This window comes from Mustela nivalis (assembly GCF_964662115.1).
Source record: "Mustela nivalis genome assembly, chromosome: 6".
NCBI classification, from domain to species: domain Eukaryota; kingdom Metazoa; phylum Chordata; class Mammalia; order Carnivora; family Mustelidae; genus Mustela; species Mustela nivalis.
The window spans coordinates 147,822,252-147,845,077 of NC_139025.1; the positions used below are offsets into that span (position 1 = coordinate 147,822,252).

The 22,826-nt window shown below is 42.5% G+C and overlaps 1 protein-coding gene across 2 annotated transcripts in view; it reads left to right on the forward strand.

Moving 5' to 3' along the window:
* AGBL1 (AGBL carboxypeptidase 1) overlaps positions 1-22,826 on the forward strand; it is a 717,958-nt gene that overhangs the window by 374,909 nt on the left and 320,223 nt on the right. For both annotated transcript variants that reach the window (XM_082736037.1, XM_082736038.1), the window contains exons 19-20: positions 4,475-4,604; positions 21,589-21,720. In XM_082736037.1, the coding sequence (XP_082592163.1) occupies positions 4,475-4,604; positions 21,589-21,720 (262 nt within the window). The remainder of the gene's footprint in view (positions 1-4,474; positions 4,605-21,588; positions 21,721-22,826) is intronic.

A 22,826-nucleotide genomic window follows, 5' to 3' on the forward strand; every position in this document is an offset into this window, starting at 1 on the left:
ATTTAAGAAGAGAATTGCTTTTCCTCCTTCTCTCTGACTTGTGGTCCTTTCTTTGTATTAGGGGTCCTGGTTGTTCAGTCAAGACTCTTAGCTATATTACTTGTTTCCCTGTCTCTGGCCAGGCTGATCCCTATTCTTAGCACATAGGAAAACATGTAATTAATGTTAAAAGAATGAATTCTAGTGACGCCATTTGCCTTTTGGTTGTTTGACTTTTGAGACCATTCTTTATCTGGGGTGCCATGCTCCCAATCAGTGACCTCTTAGGACTACTGCCACTGGTTCCCTGTTTATTTATTTTTTTATTTATATTTTTAAAGATTTTATTTATTTATTTGACAGAGAGAGATCACAAGGAGGCAGAGAGACAGCAGAGAGAGAGAGAGAAACAGACTCCCTGCTGAACAGAGAGCCTGTTGCTGGGCTCAATCCCGGACCCTGAGACCATGACCTGAGCCAAAGGCAGAGGCTTTAACCCACTGAGCCACCCAGGCGCCCTGATTCCCTATTGAATAGCTTCAGCTGAGATGCTTGTGTTTGACCATATTTTCAGGAGATCGGAGGCCTTTTTTCCCCCATAGGAAAAAGTATGGCCTACCAAACACCACAGGTTTAAGACTTCCTGGACACAGGATGTTAATGCCTGAAAAAACAGGTGCCGAACATGTATGTAAAAGCAGTAAGTGGTAGAAACAGGCAGGCTGGTGGGAAGGTACACGTCCCACCTAAAACATTCAAATTCAGTGTGAAACAGGGCAAATTTTGGCCCACATCCTACCTTGGAAACACCTTTCAGAATTTGAGATCTGGCTTTGAAGGGACCAACTGCTCCAGTTTTCCGGAAACTGAGGGGTTCTCGGGGAGGTAGCATTTTCAGAGCTAAAACTGCAACGTTCCTGGACAAACCAGATGGTTTTTCACCCAAGCTCTAGCATGTTCAGTGCATATGAGCATTGTCTTAAACTAGACTGTAGTTAAACTAAAGCTTTAAATATAGGGAAGACTTGTTGGATCAATTAGCGTCACCTATTAGAACCATAAAGAAGTGTTTCTTCTTTTTTTTTTTTTTCTTTTTCCTCTGTAAGTTTGCAGTTTTCAAAAAGTAGCAATGCTCACTCTTTTATTCTTATAAGCAAAGCAGGACTTTAAACTCTATTTGAGGGATGACCCCTTTTCAGAAATTAGAGGCACTGAATTTATTGCCAGCCAGTCATAGCTGCCCATCTGCTAATTCTCTCCACATAGTGGGAGCAGCTGTCATTTCAGAAACGCTACAGTAGATAATAAGATTGGGTACGTTTCATCTTCAAATGCTTAAAACAAATCTCTGGGAAGAACAGCGGCAGTTTCTCTGACTGCATGAATCTCTGATATTATTAACACAAAATGCCAAATGGATTTGGAGATTGGAAGCAAATGGGTTTGCTTTAAAAGGAAAAGCACTCAAGTTACGTGTAGTACATATTGTGATAATCTGCGCTTGCATAGATACAGGGACTGCTGTAGCAATAGGCAGACCCAGAGATACTCTCCAAATCATAGCCACGCAGAGAGCCCTGAGTACAAATACAAACACATGGGCTTCCAAATCCACACAACCTATGGGTACAAAGGGAATGAATGCATCGCTCTCTCCATACCCTGCACAACAACATTTACCCAAAGATGATGGCTTTCCTCCATCTTACATGGGTCATTTCTCCAAATCCACATAATTAGATAATCTCAGACGCCATCCACCAGCCCCCTCTGCACTGTTTAACAGCCTGAAGTCCAATTAAAAATTTACATTGTTACTGCCTCAGAATTTTTTTTCTTAGATTGATTCTTTTCTTTTTAGTCTCATAGCTTCCACCTCTAAGTCTGCTCAAGTGAGCTGGTCATTGGACCACAGCCTCTTGTTTGGGGTTCCTAGCCAATAGGATCCCTTCCAATCAACCTGTATAGAGCTCCTTCATTATTCTACATAATGAAAAAAAATTAGGGTGAGGTGAGCAACCAATGAACGTTGCTCATGTGTTGCTGTGCATCCCTGAGCTTTCTAGATGGGGACAAAGATGTAAATTTAGATAGAGATGGGGATGCACACATGGATATAGGTATGGGCATGACCTAAAGAGAGGCACAGGTAGAGAGAGAGTTCTGTAGATATTTCCCCATGGAAATATCATTTCATTTGATCTTCAGCATAATTCGGGGAAGTGGGCTACACATATTTTTATATTTTTTGCCTATGAGGCTGTTGACTCTCAAAGAGAATCCCAAATCCCATATCCAGCGATAGGACTGTGAGTTGGGAGTCGTCCTCTTAACCCTAATCCAGGGCTTATTGTGACTGCAACACAAGCTTTACTTTTTTCTACTTTTGTTGTGAGCATTTTCTCATGTAGACATTGTCCCCACACATGTTCTCCACAGAGTCATTGTCCGCACACATGTTCTCCAAGGAGCACATGGAAAGAGAGAGTTGACATGGAAGTGATGGCTACTGGATATATACATTGCCTGCATTTTCATTTATACAGATGGAAGTGCTTTTAAAGGGTCTTACTGATTTCATCACTTTTGATGTTACTAAGAAAAAACACAAATCCCCAGTGTTGATGAGAAACCAGGTCAAGGCAAGGAGAATCACAGAGCGGTTCGTATCCCAGGGCTCAGGGATGTTGTGCCTGCGAGTACCTTGATTTGAGAAAAGAAATTCATTTAAACACAGCAAATACGCTCAGGACCAAGTCTGGGACGACTGCTTCTTTCCGCTGCTATCACTGTTCAAGATCTCCTTTATGTTTTACCTCCATCCCTGGTCACCAGGCAGAACAGATAAACCCTATTTCTAGATGCCATTGCTATTAAAAAAAAGGAAGGGAGAAAAAAATAGCAAGAAAAGGACAAAAAAATCACAAAAGAAGGTGAAAAAAACCTACTATTTCTCAAGTCAAAATATTTTAATGGTGAGATCAGGATAAATGATTAATCTAAAGATTTTTAGTTTCTAGCGATCTGTAAGAGGAGGCTGACAAGCACCAAGAAACTAATATTTAAAGATAATTTCAGAAACACGAAGATGAGAAAGTGGTGAAAGAAGGAGGCTGAACCTTTTTCCTTCCACCTCCAAGATTTATTGAAAACAGTGATTAAAAAAAAAAAAAACACACAGAAAACGTATCTGGTTCTATATTTAAATGCTAGTGCATTTATTCCTTCCAAATTATTTACCGAATACTGATTTTGGCAGTTACTATATTAGGGTTTTGATGGTAACAAAGCACTGTTCCGGCCCCCAGGAGGCTCACCGTCCAAGGAAAGAGAGGTAAAAATAACTAAATAACAGTAAAACCCTGCCCAAAGTGGTTTATGAGAAACTCTGATTAAGGGAAACTCTGGCAGGTCTTGTAACTAATAGCAGAAGGGAGTGAGGGAGTGGCCTGGCAAAGGGACAGCGGACAGGGTTGCTCTGAGGGATCTGTGACCGGTTGGAAGGACCTGATGTGCGGAAGGACTAGGGCTGCAGGAGATGTGGCCTGGGCGTGGGGGAAGGAGGAGGGGGATGCCGGGCTGCCTCCCCTCCATTCGTGGTGTCTCTCCTATTAGCTCTCCTGAGTAAATAGCATCGTCGCAGGCCTGCTGGGGGCCTCCCCGAGCTTGGGCTGGCTGCACTTGGTCATCTCAGAGCATCTCTTTTTTTGGATGACCTGACAGCTCAGCGTCTTGTCTTCCTCCTGAATCACCGGCCGCGCTCTCATAACGAGCTGCGTCGACTTTGTAAAGTGACTTGATGCTTTCCAGTGTGGACATCTCCGTTTCCCAAAGGAGGGGACGGATGACTCCGCTCATGTGTCATGATGTCTTCGCAAAAGATACTCGGGCTGTCTGGGTAAAGGTCAAGTGTGCAGCGCCACCTGTATGGATAAGATGGGAGAAAGAACTGTATGCTTTCTCAGAGGCAAACAGCCCTGGATATGCAGCCTAGCTCTTAATTATGTGATCTTGGGCCATTTTTGTAATCATTTTGAAATTCTAGTCTCTTCACTGGGATACAGTACTATCTACCTGGCAGACTTATTGGACCAGCCGGAAATAGTGTATATAATGCACCCCGCGTGACAGTTTGAGCTCAACTTAATTATTTGTGGAATTGAAGGTCCCAGAGCCCAGAAAAATTTATCGAACTCATTCTCTGTAGATGCATGTAACGGGGAACTATCATTACCCAAACTTTGTCCTGAAACGGCGATAACCCAGTAGCAAGTCAAATATGGCTCCCATTTCTTTTTGGGGCCTGGGAATAATCCCAACCCTTGGGGAGCTTGAATGACAGATCCGCAGCTTTCTGGACATCTGCAATGGATGCCAATTGGGCAGAAGTCAGAGGGACGCGGGATTCATTAGTTTGTTTGTCTTGTCGAGCTCTATTTTCTCGAGTTATTTTCTTCTCGACGAGTATTTATTTGCTCCTTGTTTGTTCCCGCAGCCACAGATGCTCACTGAAAGGGGAGGATTTGAACAGACAGTGGCTCTCTCCCAGCGCTCGTCTCCAGCCAACGATCTACCACGCCAAAGGGCTCCTGTACTACCTGAGCAGTGTTGGCCGAAGTCCCAGGGTGAGTCACTTCCTTCTGCCTCCACACTCTTGGCTGGTTCCTTCCATCTTTCACGAGGAAGCTTACTTTCTGTCAAGGAAAGAAACCCAGATACAAGCCAAAGACCTATGTGTGACAGGCTTTAATGGGGGGATGTATTCATTTCCTAGGGCTGCCATAATAAAGCACCACAGACTGAGTACCTTGAAGCAGAACAGAAACACATTCTCTCACTTTTCTGGAAGCTAGACATCTAAGATCAGAACATCAGTCAGCCATGATATCTCCAAAGGCTCTAGGGAAAACCCTCCATGCCTATTCCTGGCTTCAGATGATTGCTGGGGGTCCCGAGTATCCCTTGGCTTGTGGCAGCCAGTCTCAACCCTCTACCATCCTGTGTTTGTGTGTGTGTGTGTCTGCGTGTCTGTGTACAGACTTCCCTCTTCTCATAAGACAGCAGTCACTGGATTGGGGTGACTTCATTAGGGGCCACCACAGTGAGTAAGGCCTCATCTGAACTCGATTTCCTCTTCAAAGACTTGTCTCTAAATAAGGTCCCATTCACAGGCACTGAGGATAGAGCTTCAACATGCTTTTTATTTTTTGGGCGGGGGCAGTTTAATCCACAATAGTGGAAAACATTGGTTCAACACCCGTTGGTAAGAGGTGTACAAAAATTGCATTTTATCCCATTTTCTATGTCTTTATTTTTCTGGGTTTTAAGTTATTGGTCAACAAAGAATATGTATCTAATAAGTAGTGTTTGGAAGAAATGCTCTCAATGTTCATATTCATGTTCAAGTAGTACTCACTCCGTTCCAGAGATGATCCTGGCACTGTCCCAGGTACTTTTATGTGTCGGGTTTAGCAACTGTACAATTGAGAGAAAACATGACGGATCATCCACCCCTCCCCCCCACTTACTGATGGTTCCCACTTAGGATTTTTTTTTTTCTTTACTATCAAGTGAAGCTGATTCACGTTCAGTAGGAACCATTTTTTTATATTTTGACCTTTGGTCTTTTCCCAGGCAAGAGGCACATGGTTTGATTCTCCCTTGTGCTGCTGGGCAGCGGCAGCAAGCCAGAGCTCCCAGCCAGGCACAAGATCAGGAGGATGAGGAGCCTCTACCGGTACCACATTTCGGTACCCATGCAGCCATTCTGTTGTTCAGTTTCAGTATGGTGTTCAATAAACTACATGAGATAATCAGCCCTTTATTATAAAATAGGCCTTGTGTTAGATGATTTCACCTGACTGTGTGCTAATGTAAGTGTCCTGAGTGCTGGGAGGAGGGGAGGCTAAGCTGTGTTTGGTAGGTTAGGTGTATTAAATACATTTTCAGTGTATGATATTTTCAATTGATGATGGACTTAACAGGTCGTAATTTCATCATCAATTGATGAAGGTGTGTATTTGGAACCAGAGGCCTATGCTTAGGATAAGGAAGGAAGCAATGACAGCCAAGTTAACAGTCTAAGAACAATAATTTATCAGCTACAAACTGTGAATGTATTCTCTGCAAAAGTATCGAGGGGGCATATGTCCAGACTTCAAGTGCTTGTCTAACCAAAGAACATAAAATAGTATGGGGAAGCCCACAGATGGGCCAAACAATCACCTCTCCCATTAACCACTGTCTGAACATACACTATGTGATTAAAATGGTGGCACGTTTAGTGAATATTTATTGAAATATTTGGTGAGTATCTAGTATAGATTCTTACTATAGTCTCAAAAAGACTAAGGGGTCAAGTGATTTTCCTGAGATCATCAGGAGGTATATGGCAGAGTTGGCATTCAGTTCTGACCTGTTTTCTACCCTGGAACCCAGTCTATCTTTATCACATACTCTCTGAGAGAGGGTCCCCAAGACTATCCTCTGGTTCACTGATTCCCCAGGACAAACAGAACTCAGAATAGCTGCTGTGCTTATAATTATAGTTTATTATGGTGAAGGGATACAGATTAAAAGCAGCAAAGGTAAAGAGTGCATAGGGCAGAATCCAGGAGAGACAATGGTAGGTTTCTAGGCATCTGCTCCCTGTGGAGCTGTATGGACAAAGCTTAATTCAGCAGTGATGTGTGGTAACATAGAGAGTATTGCCAACCAGGAAAGTTCATCTGAGCTTTGATGTCCAGGATTTTTATTGGGGCTCAGTTATAGTAATAACCCCACATGGCTGATCTTAGTTACTCCGTCTCCAGCCCCTTTAGAGGTCAAACTGACACATTATGGCCCAAGACCTTCACCATAGATTATACTGTCAGCATCAACCATCGGCATGACCCAAGGTCCTGGTAAAGAAGACAGTCTTGTCTAGAAGACTATTCTAAGAGTGTTCGAGTGATCTCTCAGGAGCCAGACCTTTCTTGGCAATGTGCAAGGTTTGAGGCAATACTTGACTACAAAGAGAACAGCTAATGTAACAATGTCCTTTCTCCTTTAAAATTCATGTTCTACACTGTGCAATGTGCAGTATTTTCATGCTAATTCTCGCCACCCCATCTAAGGAGACATTATAATCTATGTTGTCTACCCTCTAGAAGCAAGGTCATGGCCTATATAGCAGAACACCAATCTTACAATCAAGGCCTGGGAAGGATGTGTTCTCCGAGAAAAGAAAACTTAGCCTCTGTGAGAAGAGAGATTACAGGGAAAGAGGTCCTTACCTGATACACATTTAAATATACACGCATTCAACCCATAACAAACAGGATTCTTCTCTACTCTGACAACCTCTAATTGAAGAGCAGAACATTTATTTTAAAGCGCGACAGGTGAATGCCTTGTTTAAAAAATATAAATAAACATTAATTAACTGTAAACATGACAGCTACAGACTTGTTTCCTGCTGGGAGCATCTGAGAGGTGGGTGAGAAACAGCTGAGTACTAAATGCTATTCACAGTGTTACAAAACTCTCTAATGGGCTCAACATCACCTTTTAGTTCCCTGTGAGGCTGTATTTAACCAGCCGCCTGCTGACAGCAGAAGCAGTGCCACTCTTACTAGAGCCAGACCTGTCCTGGACACAAAAACTTAACCATGGTGTCCAGATTGGCTCTTGGGCTACGTGGTTATAGATTAACTGACTCTGTCCAACCTCTAGCTCATAGGAATGAAAGTATCAGGAAGCTACTTCTGGTGGCTAAGAGATATAACCTGTAGGTGGTACTCGAACATTTGCCTGTTGGTAAGTAGAATCATTTGAACTCCCAGAACCAATGAGAATGTGAGATAGTGAGAGAAAGAAGTATCCTGATACTGCCAGGGGTTGCTGAAGAGCAGACAGATCATTGAGTTTGTAGACAGTATGGCAGTATTTACATATTGTTTCATCCATCCATCCATCCACCCATCCACCCATGCATCTATCCATCCATCCATGCATGCACCTACTCATCCACCCATCCACTCATTCATCCATCCATCCATCCATCCGTCAGTCCACCCATCTACCCATCTATCCACCCATCCACTCATTCATCCACTCATCCATCTATCCGTCCATATACCCATTCACTCATCCATCCACCCATCCAGCCATTGATCTACTCATCTACCCATCCATCCACCCATCCATCCATTCATTCATTCATTCATTCATCCACTCATCCATACATCCATTCACCCATCTAGCCATTGACCTACTCATCCACCTATCCAACCACCCACCCATCCATCCATCCATTCATTCATCCACTCATCCATACACCCATTCACCCATCCACCCACCCATCCATCTGGGCAGTCATCCATGTGTCCATTCTTCTACAGCAAGTGTGTATAATCACCAGAAAGGAAAAAGATGGTCCTTTTTTTGCACACATGGGGGAAGGTGGTTTCTGTAGTTTACTTTGTTAGAAAGTCGGGTCTGCAAAGAACCAAGAAGTACAAAATGGTAAAAACTGCAACAAAACTCCATGTGAGTTGTTGTAGGAACACAAATAAGGGGTTGAGTCATCTTCCCTCAAGGTTATGGAAAAACCAGAGAGGAGAGATGCCACGTAACCTGCACTTGAAGGATTAATAAGAGTTTTTGTTTGTTTGTTTGTTTGTTTGTTTTTATTTACAGTAAAGTACATAAATATAATAGTCTTTTCCCAGAGGGTCAACAGGACTGCCTGTTATCTCTTAGATGTTCTTCCTTATGAAACTGGTGTTCTGATAAGTTTTCTGCAGTTGGGGTGACTGCAAGGGGCAAAGGAAGGAACACTTCTTATTACTTGCTGGCGTAGATTCATTTGATATGACACTGTCATTATAGTCTCTTTCCCATTTTGTTGAGCCCGATTTTCTGTCTCTAATTTATAAGAGAGGGTCAAAAATTCTGTTCCAGGTGTTGGATTTAAAACCCAGAAGCATAGTGAATAAGAGTATGCTCATACATTGGAATACTATTCAGTAAGAAATAAACAAGACAGAACCCAGCAGTAATGAGCTGCTGGCACATGCAATAATAGACGGACTTCAGAAGCATGTTGAGTGACATAGGATAGACACTAGGGGGTATACACTCCTCTGTTTTTACTTATGTAAAGTTCAAGATCGAGGAATCAGAATGTTGGTTGCCTCTAGCAAGGGATCCAATAATGGAGTCCAGGGGGACTTTTGAGTACAAATGTTCTATATCTCAATTAAAGAGTCACTTACACCCAAACTCATTGACTGAAAAGTCATTCGTGGTCTGTGCATGTCACTGTAGGCACATATTTACATAAATACAGAAAATTAAAGAGAAAAAAATCAGAGCATAGTCACAGGGATTTGAAGCACAGCTAGGAGACAAAGGGACCTGCCCAAAATGAGGCAGACCAACATGCAGGCATGCACACAGCAGAGTGGAAAGGCTGTAGGAGAAAGATCTATTTATGAGTCAGAAATGTCCAGCCAAAGGACAAGGCATGCCAGCAGAGAAGCCCAAAGAACAGACTCCACCACTATCAGCTAGTAGGAGACACTGAATCTGTTCCTCTTTGGGGAGGTCCCCACAAAGAGGTGTGGACATGGCTAGGGGGATTGGAAGAAAGCTGTGAGTCTCCCTCAGGCTCCCAAGAAGGCAGGCCAACAGCCTCTTCTAGGCTTCTGTGTTGCAGCTGGCCTGGCCCCTGTGTCCCTGTGAAGAATCTGGGCTTTGGAATTAGGAGCAGTATCGATTCTTCCCTCCTGGATCTCACTATAGGAGTGCGAGCTGGTAAAGGGATTTCAGTGCTCTTTGAAGAGCTCATTGATTTCCATTTACAACTTATACAAACTAGGCCGCCTTCTGCCAAGGGACGGGGTGGGCATATTTTGGTTTTATCTCTCTCTGGGGCCCAGTGGAACAGAATTTTTAGCTACTTAAATGATTTTCCTGGTCTTATTCTGTCCCTCCGGCATATGTTTTTAGTTAATCAGCTTCTTCTAAGAGACACAAAAGGAGATTGCAGAAATGTATGGCATGTCTTTTCCTAAAACCTGAGTTCCCCAAGGCCTCAAGATACACTATACTCACTATTTATTTCCACTTTATGCCTCAGAAGTGGCAGAAGGACAAGTGTTATTTTTGCTCATTTTTGTTGATTCATGCTAAGGTACTACATCTAGAATTCCCCTCTTTTCATGTGTAAGGATTTGGTTCAGGGGGGTACAGAATGTTCTTGGAGGTCCTGGGTGAAAAAAAATTAAATTTGATTCCATATTCTTTTATTTAAAATTGTTCCCACTGTATCAGAATATAGATTAAACAGTGCTTCTCTAAATACCAGAAACCATGTTCTGTAGGTATTTTTATAGACACTAGTAATTTCACATTTAAGTGAATTGCTAAAGTTTCTTGAATAAATTTATGTTGACAAGCAGAGAAGTTTTCTTCTTTCTCCCTTGCTGGTATCTCTAATGTATCTTTTGTGTGCATCACAGGGGTGGAAATCTGGGGTTTTTTATGTGCCACGGGGAGGGTCAGTCAGATTTTTCAAAGAACTTTGAGCCAGTTCCCTCTTTGTCATATTTCTGTGAGACAGAACAAAGCTATGAGGTTGAGTGGAGGGGAAAGTAGGAGGGTAGTTCCCTAAATTAATGTGATGGTGCTTCTGCCTAGAGCTTGTGGAATGGGGAGGAGGCAAGAAATGTGTGGAGACAGGACCAGATGGGCTAATTTTGCCATAAGACTGCTGTCTATGAGAGAGGGCCACAGGTAAAAACAGACATCAGGTGAAGAAACAAGGGACTTGTGCGGCATCTGCTCAGTACACATGTTTGAGGAGGACTGGTTGGTGAGTGGAGCAAGGTAACATTGATCACAGCAAATGGCACTGGATGTAGACCTCAGAGTTCTAGTCCCAGAAAGTGGGAGTTGCCAACCATAAAGCCCAAGAGAGCCTCGGGGGCCAAGACTACTGACAGCCCTTGAAGATAGGAATGCAAATCAGGAAACTGAGGTAAGCCTTCTTACATGGAGGAAGTAAGCATGGTAGTGGGTCAGCATTTTTATCCACCCTCTGGGTTTATTTAGACAACCTGGACATCCACAATGGGTCAAAAAGATTAGTCTAGGCCCCACGTCTTGGGGAAGACAAGGGTCCCAATAACCCATCTACCCTGATTGGGAGTGGTGCACAAAATGGGTAGATCAATGCTTCTACATTGAGAGCCTCAGTACCTATAACTGAGTGAGACAGAAGGCAGTGGCCTCACCCAGGCTGTCGGATCACTGGGACTGTGTCCAAATGTGACACCCAGGCTGATGCTTCTCTCCCTCCCACCTCTAAAAGTGGGGAAAAGGAACAGTTCTAACTCCTGAGGAACCTTCTGAATGCCCTCTCAGGGTATCCCCCTCACTGCTCACAGAGGTCCAGCCAGCCAGAGACAGGGAGTGGAAATTAGCCAAGGTAGGAGCTCAGAGTAAGCCCAGTAGTTCCGTCTGAATATTGGTAATTGACAATCTTGTTATATTTTTCTTCATCACTGGCACGTCCGATGATTTAAAATATTTTATTGTGGAAAACCTTTAAAGCCAGACTGATCAAAGTCTGAGGTGAAACATTGCTTTGTAATGGGTGGCCATGGGCAGGCGGTTAACCTCCTTTAACTTTAGGAGAAGTGGGAACCTCATCTGAAAATTTGGATGATACCGTCCTTGCAGGATGTCGATACTGAGTGTAGATGTGTGTAAAATCTTACCAGTGTGACTGATACCTATCAGGCAGTCTAGTAAATAGCAGATATTAAACTTAACATTAGTTACCGGAGACTGTTATGTCCGAGACAGAGCCACGTATTAGATTGTACGTTTCATGTTAATTTTCATGGGCATGTTCAGTGTAATTAAATTATCGTGGAAAGAAGGACAATGTAATACATAGCAATGGGATGTCAGAAAACGTCCTCCAGCGTTTTATAACGTGTAATAAAGGGTCCCACTCTGGGCAGTCTCATTGCTGGTTAGTTATTGAAGCTTCTTCTGAGTTTAATGTGAAATAATCGCCCCATGCTTGCCATTGGAGGGGACCCAAGTGATCTGTAAGCAAAGGCTGCTTTTTCTAAGGCCATGTTGGAACCTTAGCCCATAGTTGCCCAATTTTAGTAAAGGTCTTTCCCTTTAGGAAAGGGAATGGAGCATAAAATCTCCTCTTAGGTAGTTTTAGGAATAGATTCTGCCCAGGCCCCCTGTGGTTCGCCTCAGCCATGACTGGATGTTGCTGTCACTCAGACGAAACACTAAGGAGAAAGCATGACTGTCTGTAAAAGGTCTGGAAAATTTGGTCTTGCAGATGGGGCTCTTGGAAGACAGTTGGCTATGCCACCAATATCATTTCCCTCATAGAGATGTTCCACTCGAGCTTGGGCTGAATGCCGCCTGCAAAGTATTGTGCACACGTTGGAGTCTCCAGGGCCTTTGTGAGCCTTGCTTGGCTTAATTGGAAGCATTGCTGTTCTGGGTTTCCATCACATACCCCAGAATGTGCCTTCTCACAGTTCAGCCTCACCTTCATTTTCCTGTGGCAGTGGCATAAATAATGCAGAGGTCTCACTGCTGGGAAGCGGGAATAAGACCCAGATGTCAGGAATGGAAAACACAGCAACTTAAAGCTGGCAGAGCAGTAAACACAATCAGGGATAGGTATGCTGTGGGGAGCAGGAGAATGCCTGGGTGGGGGGGGTGCATTTGAGATGGGGGTTAACCTCTTGCATAAAGGGCCCAATTAGCTTACAGAGGAACAAGAATGGGACCAAGGAATGGAGGCAAAAGGTGGGGAAGGTGCGTGAGGAGCATAGCAATGTGGCCCCAAACGATCTCTTTGTTGAGCAAGAAATGATGGAACTCACGTTTGCATGAATTAAATTAACCTTGCAATTTAGCTCAGACAAGAATTCATTGGCAAAGGTACCGGGGAGATGCAGAAGAGCCTGATTTCAAAATCGTAATCCAATCAACACCATATAGTTTGCTGATGGAGAAAGCGAGACGCAGGGGAGTCAGTTTAGCCCAGGGCAAGCAAGTTCAAAACTAACCACTCCAGCTCAAGCAAAACACAACTTAATGAAATGAAACCTCCAGATCTTCATCCCTGCCTATATTCTTTGCCTTGGGGAAAAGCACAATCATGTTGCCTGTTCACTTAAGCCAGAAATCTAGGGAGTATCCTTAACCTCTTCCTCACTTGGCCCCTAGATCCATTTTGTCTCCAACTCCTGTAGATTTTACTACCTTCCCCTCTCACTCAACTTCCTTTCTCTTCATGCTTAAGCTTCCTTAAGTGCCACATACTTCTGCTGTATTAGCTAGGCCTTTGTCAACTCTTGGGGCCTGGTGTCCATCCCTCTAGTCTACTCTTCGAACTCCTATCCTGGTGACCTGACCATACTGCTCCTCCCGTGCAGACACTTTAATGGCTCCTTCATCACCTTCGGAGAAATGTCCAGACATCCCAGAGTGGTGTGCAGGGGTATCACTGATCTGCCCACTGCCCACCCTAGGCCCTGAGGTCCATTCTCCTTTCCTTTCACTCTGCAGTCTTATTCTCAATGGGTGAAACTCCTCAGATCCATGATGCCTTCTTCCTCATTCCCTTGGCTTCGATGGCTCTCACCCAGTGAGACTCAAATTAGGAACACCCTTCCCTCTGCCTCGAGAATCCTAGGACCCCTACATCACACACCCTCATGGGCACCATCATTATGGAGCACAGTGTGAATGGTACACCTGGACTTGTGCACATACCCCCTTATCTGGGTTCCCATTGACCCTGTTTCTACCTCTACTTCCATCCTCCTCTCATGGCAATATGATTTCCTCTTTACTCATGGGATCATCCGAACACAAGTTCCTGGAAAAGGCAATACAGAAATTTCACAAGTGTTTTGAAGCATTGTGACTCCTGGGTGGCTCAGTGGGTTAAACCTCTGCCTTCGGCTCAGGTCATGATCTCAAGGTCCTGGAATTGAGCCCCACATTGGGCTCTCTGCTTGGTGGGGAGCCTGCTTCCTCCTCTCTCTCTGCCTGCCTCTCTGCCTACTTGTGATCTCTCTGTCAAATAAATAAATAAAATCTTTAATAAAAAGTGTTTTGAAGCATGGATTCTGGGTTAGGACATACTGGGGCTCAGATATTTATTCACATACTTAAGAGAAGTGCAGACTTGGGTGTGCCTGGAAAAGATAAGTTACTTATTTGATCTGAATTCAGTTTTCTTGGCTGCAAAATGGGGTTAATGGTAGCACCTGCTTCATCATGAGATAATGTGTATTAAGTTTTTAGTTCATTATCTGAAGCGTTATAAATCTTCAATAAAATAACTATTGTTCTATTAAGAATAACGCTGTATTAACATTTTAATTTCTCCTGCCACAAAGCAAGCATCCGGTAAATATTTGCTGAGTCAATTGATAAATAAGCAAGATAAGACCATGGTTTAGCCCATGAATGTTCGAGTGCCACCACTGGGCACACTTCCTACCCACCTGGCACAGAATTCTACCGAAAGGAAAAATAAGCACTACGTCTTCCTTTGGAAGGAAAAAGCTCCCTCAACAGAAATAACTTGATAATTTGTCTTATAATTACCACCTATGGTATAGAGGCATACATGTTTCTTATAATTAACAAGCATTTATTTTTAGAGATGTCATTTGAGCAAAAGCAGGACAATGTCAGCGTCTCCTCTATTTTGAGTCTCCAGAGGCCACTAGAAGTCCCAGGGCTAAGCAGGGCTCAGTCCCACAGGTGACTAGGTCTCTACTCCATCATTTACCTCAGCTTCCAGAGTCTGTCAGGATTGGGGGCGGGGGGGAAAGAAAACTCTTTTCTTCAGTTGACTTGAGCATTTAAGGGGTGCCCTGTCACCACGAAGGCAAAGCTTCTGGCTTTATTGAGAAATCTGTTGCTAAGACACAGCTTCTTCTTTTTTTTTTTTTTTTTTTGCACACTTTTCATAAGAATGGTGGGTGTTTAATTCACATAGAGACACTGAGGTGCAAAGGTTGGTGGCAAATTTGTGATAGCAGAGGATTAAAGCTCCAATGGTTCTGTTGGTTCCATTAGCCTAGAGACTTCCAAAACATGGGCTTAGGTCCAAGGTCTCAGCATCACCAAGGACTTGCTAGAAATGCAAACTCCCGGCGTCCACCCCAGACTTACTTGAATCGCATTATTGCTGGGGAGTGGTTTACAGACTGTACTTTGGAAACTCTTCCAGGCAATTCTAACACTCCTGACACGTGAGATCCACTGCTCTCAACTCTTGACGGGACCAGAGTGGTTTTCAACCCGAGCTGCGCGTTAGAATCACTTGGAAAAGTTAAAAAAATCCCACAGTTCTGGTGTCACTGCAGACCAATTAACTAAAACTTTCTGGAGGTGGGCTCCAGGCATCGGTATTTTTATAATCTCAGGAGACTTTAGTGCAGAGACAGGATGGAGAAACACTGGCCTAGGGGATCTGTTGGTTAGAAGTAACAGTGTCTTGCTCAAAGTAGCCCAAATAGTAAGATAGAGAGTTTTGAAGGAAAGAAGTCCTGTATTCTTAGAGCAATGGAAAGCACCAGGAGCCGCACTGTTGTTCCCATCTCTCATGTTTCTCTTTCAACCCCCATGTTTTCTGTGTTCTGCTTTTCTCTGAGCCTTTGCTTGATTACCCCACTCTTTAGGGAACGACTTTCTCTGCTCATTCACTGTTTCTTTGCTTTTGCTTTGTGTCCTGTGTGGGATGTGACTTGTCATTGAACTGACTCCCTCCTCCCAAATCTGCTGATCATTTTGGCTCTGGCACCCAGAGCTCAGTGATCTCTAGACGCTGGGGAGATTTATTTTCTTATCAGACTTCAACCTAAACCAAGACTAAAAGACCCCAATTAAGAAAGATAAAATTATTTTCTTGTTTTGTTGGAGAGAAAAAAATACTTAAATACTTTTCTGCTAACAGGAAATTTAAAATGTAATGTAATCATCCCCCCAATGTAGTAGCAGCAGCTGTCTGTTATTGACAGTCAGGAGAAAGAGAAGGACAGGAAGGTGAACATACAGAACAACTTAGAATCCATTAGTCCTCAAAACCCTCATCTCATACATACTTGGTCTGTCCAAAAACCCATATTCTGGCTCCCGAGCAAATCAGCCCCGCTTGCTCTTCAACAAGCTTGTTCCCAGAAAATCAGTCCTGATACCTCTGATGCTTCCCTACTCCCATGGCCCATCAACAGAGCAACACAGCTTCTCAGTTCTAAGCTGCCATCAGAGAGCTGGTCTTCCTCTTTGGCTGTGGCTGGGCACACCATTAACTCACTTGGACCTTTAGTGTTCTTTGAGGTGTGTGTGTGTTTATGGCTTTATTCATGCACCCCGGGCATCCTGGGATGCCCTTCTGCTGTCAACAAATTCCTGTTCACGCAGTGAACTTCAGGGCTTTAATCACACACCAAAAAAATCATCCAGTCTAACTTCACCAACAACTTCACTGATAACCATTCGTCTGGCTTCTGCTGAAACATTTCCAGAGAACGGAAGTTTTTAAAAGCGGGACACAGCATATCAAGACAGCTATAACCATGGAGAGTTATTTCTTGCCAGCAATAGATACTCAACAACTGTTGAATTTAACATAGAGCTGGAATCTGGGTGCACATGATCTTTCCTTTTGCCTTCTCCTGCTTTCTGACAGCAAGTACATTGATTCATGTTCCCACTGGGAGAATTCGGAAATCTGTGGGTCTCCTATCAAGACCCCTTTGAGCCTTTTTTTACTTCTGATAAACATCTCCTATATCTTTAGTTGTTTACAGACATTCCCATTTCTCCTGGCTTTCTGGTTCCTCCTTCTTGAGGTGTCTTGGCATTTTCTAAAATGCCATACTCAGGCATGAGAAACACTCTATTAGACATAAATTGGCCAGTAGGAGGTACATTGGACTGATTGTTCTCTTAATATATGGCCTCTTTACTTCTCCATAGGCAGTTGTGATTAGATTAATTTTTGACATCTGCAGCCTCTGATTTATTCTGAATGAATTGCCATCAAAAACCTCTGGATCTCTCATTCAAAATCTACTTCTCAGCGAAACGTGTCTATCCTTCACTTGGGCCCTTGTTTGAATCTGATTGTAGGACATTGCATTTATTCCACTTTAAGTATTTCTATTTTTGCTAATCCTGTTCTTTTTGCCACTTAACAATTTCCACTCTTACCTGTTTGCTCTGCTATTACGTACCCTCAATTCTGCATCTTAAATTTGACAAACACCTTCAGGTACCTACTCTGTGTCCTTAACTTAATATGCAAGGGCTGGATTTCTAGAGACTAAGGAACCAACGTGAGGAAATAACTCTTTAAAATATTAGGATTTCTGGGGTGCCTGGGTGGCTCAGTGGGTTAAAGCCTCTGCCTTCGGCTCAGGTCACGATCCCAGGGTCCTGGGATCGAGCCCCACATCGGGCTCTCTGCTCAGCAGGGAGCCTGCTTCCTCCTCTCTCTGCCTGTCTCTCTGCCTACTTGTGATCTGTGTCTGTCAAATAAATAAAAATCTTAAAAAAAATTAGGATTTCTGTCTCTTTTGAAACACACTATGCATAGGGATCATCTGTTAATTTTAAGAACACAGATTACTACTGCACAGCTTGATAAACTGTCTCAAAATGTATTCACCATGTAACCCCCACCAAATCAAGAAAAAGAACTTGACCAGCAATCCAGACACATCAGACAATAATACCCTGTTTCCCAAAATAAACACAACCCTAATTTCTAAAACCATATTAGTTTTGCCTATTTCTGAGCATCAGATAAAAGAAATCCCTGATCATGATCCCAGGGGCCTGGGACTGAGCCTTGCATCAGGCTCCCTGCTCAGCCCCTCCCCCTGATCCTGCTCCCTCTCCACCCCCTCTCAAATAAATAAATACAACTTAAAAAAAAAAGAAATCCTTAGATGTACTCTTTTGTGTCTAGCTTGCTTTTATTTTTTCTCTCTGTGTTCAGCAATATTCTGTCAAATGATTTTATCACGATTAATTAATCCATTATGCTGGTTACAGTTTTAAGCTAATAAAAATAGTGCTGCTGTGTACATTCTTGATATCTTCTGGTGCTCAGTGCATGCATTTCTGCAGGGAGGTTTTTAGAATATCTGCATATTCAGCTTTAGAAGACAATCCCTAATTATTTTCTAAAGGAGTGTCATCAATTTATTGTCGACAAATTGGATTCAAGGGTTTGTTTTCTTCTGTCTTGTGGTCACCACTTGGTGTTGTCTGTCTTCATGATGTTAACATCCTTATAAGCCCTGAGAGATGGTGACATCTCATTGTGGTATGCAAATTAGAGTTTCTTGATATTGATGATTAATAGCCCTTTGGACATTCTCTTTTGTGAAATGTAGATGGAAGATATTTTCCATTAAAAAAAAATGGGTTGTCTTTCTTTTGCTTGTTGATATATATATATATATATATATATATATATATATAATATATAAAAATACATATATATATATTATTTGTGAGGTGTATATATATATATTTGTGAGAAATATATATATTACAAATAGGTCTTTTTCATTCTTTGGTTTGCCTTTTCACATTCTTAATAGCCCTTTGGACATTTTCTTCTGTGAAATGTCAGTGGAAGATTTTTTTTTTTTAATTTTATTTATTTGACAGACAGAGATCACAAATAGGTAGAGAGGCAGGCGGAGAGAGAGAGAGGAGGAAGCAGGTTCCCCGCTGAGCAGAGAGCCCGATGTGGGACTCGATCCCAGAACCCTGAGATCATGACCTGAGCCAAAGGCAGAGGCTTAACCCACTGAGCCACCCAGGTGCCCTCATTGGAATATTTTTACCCATTTTTTAAAAAGTGGGTTGTCTTTCTTTTTCTCATTGATGTATGTATGTGTGTGTATATATATGTGTGTACATATATATATATATTTGTGGGATATATATATTATAAATGGGTCTTTTCACTCTTTGGTTTGCCTTTTTACATTCTTTGTAATGTCTTTGTAACATACAAAATCACAGGTTAGAATGTCAATACCTAAATGTCACGTCCACCTGTATACCCTATCAATGTACAAATGAAAATCTAAATTCAAAAATTGGATTTAAAATAGTAGAAAAGCAGGATGCCTGGCTAGCTCAGTCAGTCAAGCAACTGCCTTTGGATTATATCTAATGTTTTTTTTGTTTTGTTTTTGTTTTTTAATTTTTATTTTTTATAAACACAAATAATCCAATATATCTAATGTTTTTAAAAGATTTCTTTATTTATTTGAGAGAGAGAGAATATCAGAGGGGAGAGGGAGAGAAAGACTCTCAAGTAGACTCCATGCTGGACTTGGAGACCAACATGGGACTCGATCTCACAACCCTGAAATCATGGGCTAAGCCAAAACCAAGAGTCAGATGCTTAGCCAATGGAGCTACCCTGACACCCCTGACTCTATCTAATTTTTAAGTATTTTTCATTTATATGTATTTCTTGTTTGTTTCCTCCAAAAACTGTATCCCAACTCCAGGGTCATACAGAGTAGCCTACAACTTAAGTAGGTAGCTGTTTTACTTTATTTCTCCTATTAGGATTTACCTTCTGTGTGGAATTTATTTTTTTAATATAGTGTGAAGTAGGGATGCACATTTATTTTTATTTTCTACCTTTTTTTACATGGGACCATGAGTCTTCCAAGACCACCTTTCTCCCGATGTATCAGGAGTATCAAATTTGTCATAAACCAAGTGACTATATATAAGAGTCCCTTTCTGGAATATCTATTTTCCTCCATTGACTGATTTATGTTTTATCAATAATACTGTGTATGAAATACTGTAACTTCAAAACAAGTTTGGATATCTCTACGTAATTCGTCCATTTTTCTCATTCTTTGTCAAGACTGGCTCAGTCTTCTTGGTTCCTTGCATTTTCACTTTGGTTTGAAATCAGCTTGTAAGTTTCCAGAAGGTAAAAAAAACAACAAAACACCCTCTGTGGGTTTTGACTGAAATTGCATTGAACCCAGGTAGGTCAATTTGCTAAGAATTGCAAATTTTTGTTTTTCTCAATAATGTGTCTTACCCGTCTTTAAAGTTAAGAGATTAATGCTTTCTGCTATTTTTAAAAAGATTTTACTTATTTGTCGGAAGAGACAGAGTGAGTGCACATGCAGGGGGAGTGGCAGAGGGATGGAGACTCCCCATGTGGCAGGGAGCCTGACGCGGGCTCGACCCCAGGACCCCAGGATCATGACCTGAGCCAGAGGCTTAACCCACTGAGCCACCCAGCCATCCCACTTTCCAGCTATTTTAAATCCCATTTTGAAATTTAGGCTTTTATTTGTACATTGATAGGATATATAAGTGGACTTGACTTTTAGATATTGACATTCTAACCTGTGATTTCGTATGTACATACAGATTTTTTATATTCTATGTTTTACAGTCTTTAAGAAAATACAGACATTGCTATTTATGCCTTTCAAATCTTATGCCTTTTATTTTTTCTCTTGCATTTCTTTTTTCTCTTTTCTCAATTGCATCACCAAATGCCATTGGTAGCACCAGGTCTTTTTCTGATTTCAGGGAGGAAACATAATATTTAATTAAATGATACTCTGTATATAGGAACCTCTCAGTGTCTGCCCACTATTATTTCAGAATTGTTATGGGCAAGTGACTGCTGTGTCCATCCTACTCCTCCTCTTTGAAACATGAGTGTTTACTGGGGATAATGTTTCCTCATTCCACCATTGTGTGTAGGTGGTTGGAAGGCAGGTGACTGGCCTTTTAAGTTCATGGATCAGGAGGAGGCACATGTGGGGTCTGGAAACCATCATGGGAGTTTGGACTGAGGGTCTGATCCTGTGACAGGATGGGTGTTCAGGGAGACTTCCTTGGGGGAGGAGATGAGTGTATTTTACATGAGGAAGGAAGGGAAGTAAATACTTAGATTAAGAACACAGTTTATTATAGCAGTTCGTTTTTGCTGGATATCAAACAACCCCCAAACTCAGTGGCTTAAGCAGAAACTACACATTATTTCCAGTGAGACTATGTTAGAATCATCCAGGTAAGCTGGGTGGTTCTTTGGGTCCGAGCCAGATGGATTCATTCACAGGTCTAGTGCCTGGCTGTACCAATACAACCAACTCTTACCAAGATCACCAGTGATCCTCATGCAACAGGTTCTGCTAAGTAAGCCGTATTTGTCTGAGAAAGTTGACACTTCAGACTTGTAAGAAACCAATAGACTTGGGGTGCCTGGGTGGCTCCTTGGTTAACTTTCTGCCTTTGGCTCAGGTCATGATCTGAGGGTCCTGGGATTAAATCCTGCATCCAGCTCCCTGCTCAGTGGGGAGCCTGTTTTTACCTTGCCCTCTTCCCCTCCTCCCTGCCTATGTTCTTTCTCTCTTCCTTTCTTTCTCTCCCTCTCTCTCAAATAAATAAATAAAATCTTAAAAAAGAAGAAGAAGAAGACGACGATGACAATAGACCTGACCTGGGTTTTGTTTTTTTTTCTCCTTTGTTTGGCCTTTGTAGGTCTTCTGTGATTTCCATGGCCACTCTCAAAAGAAGAATGTATTCCTTTATGGCTGTAGCATCAAGGAGACCTTGTGGCAAGCAGAGTCCAGTGTGGGCACATCGAATCTCTTGGAAGACATTGGCTACAGGGTAAGTCTCTGGGGACAATGACAAAAGACACTTTATGTCCATATTCTTGCCTTTGAGACACATGTCCCACCCATTTTCCCCCCTAAATAAGCATTTTCATTATTTCGACTGTAGGATTATAATACAAACAGGTTGGAGGCGTGTGCAACCTCTCTCTATTTTTGATGAATAATAGCTTTCCTACCTGGTTGCTGTGTTTTGTTTTCTAGATGATATGATGTAGTGCAAAGGGCATAAAAATTGGAGAAAGGAAGCCTCCATTTAATGCCTGGCTTTACAATTAACTGTGCACCTAGGAGTCATTACTAACGCCACCTCGCTGAACCACCGTTCGTCCCCTGTGAAATGAGGAGAGTACAAATACTGCTTCTGTTTCATGTTTATGAGAGCCACAAAATGATACTGTATATGAAAGGATCTTAAATAACTATGAAGGGTTGAAAGAAAATCAGACCCTCTGCACCCCTCTGTGTGAGCACGCTCTGAAAAGCAGAGCAGTGATCCACTGAAGCTAATTCTATATTTTCTGGGTCCCAGTGGCTAGAGCTCAGGGATTCCCCCACTGAACCAATGGGGAAGATAAGGAGGGGTGAAGAAGGAGGGACTTCTTACTGTTAGGATACAGGGAAGAGACGTTGATGAGGCAACATTGTCCAAATACAAAATAAAAGCTGGCCTTTATTTCAAATGTATATAGAAAATGAAGAAAAATTACTGAGTTGGAAAACCCTCCAGTTCTCCTGCGTCTTTCTCCTTTACTTTCACACAGAACTTCCGACACTTGCCGCCAGATCTGTGGGGGTTTTACCCCACCAGGGACTTCTGAGACACCAGCTGGGTGTCCTGCAATGGAACTCAATCCTGACGCTATCCACCTAGAAACAGCAGCAGATCCCACAGCTTAAGGATTCAGTCCCACAGGACTGCCTCCTCCTTCAGATGCATGTCACCAGTAGTCAGGTTCCAGGTTCCCCATGACTTCTGTCTGACTTAGCTCTCAGTTGGAGGGTTCCATGACCTCCCCTCCTGCCGTGGATTCAGTGATTTGCTGGAGTGGCTCACAGAGCTCAGGGAAGCACTTCCTGACTGTTTCCTGTTTATTAAAG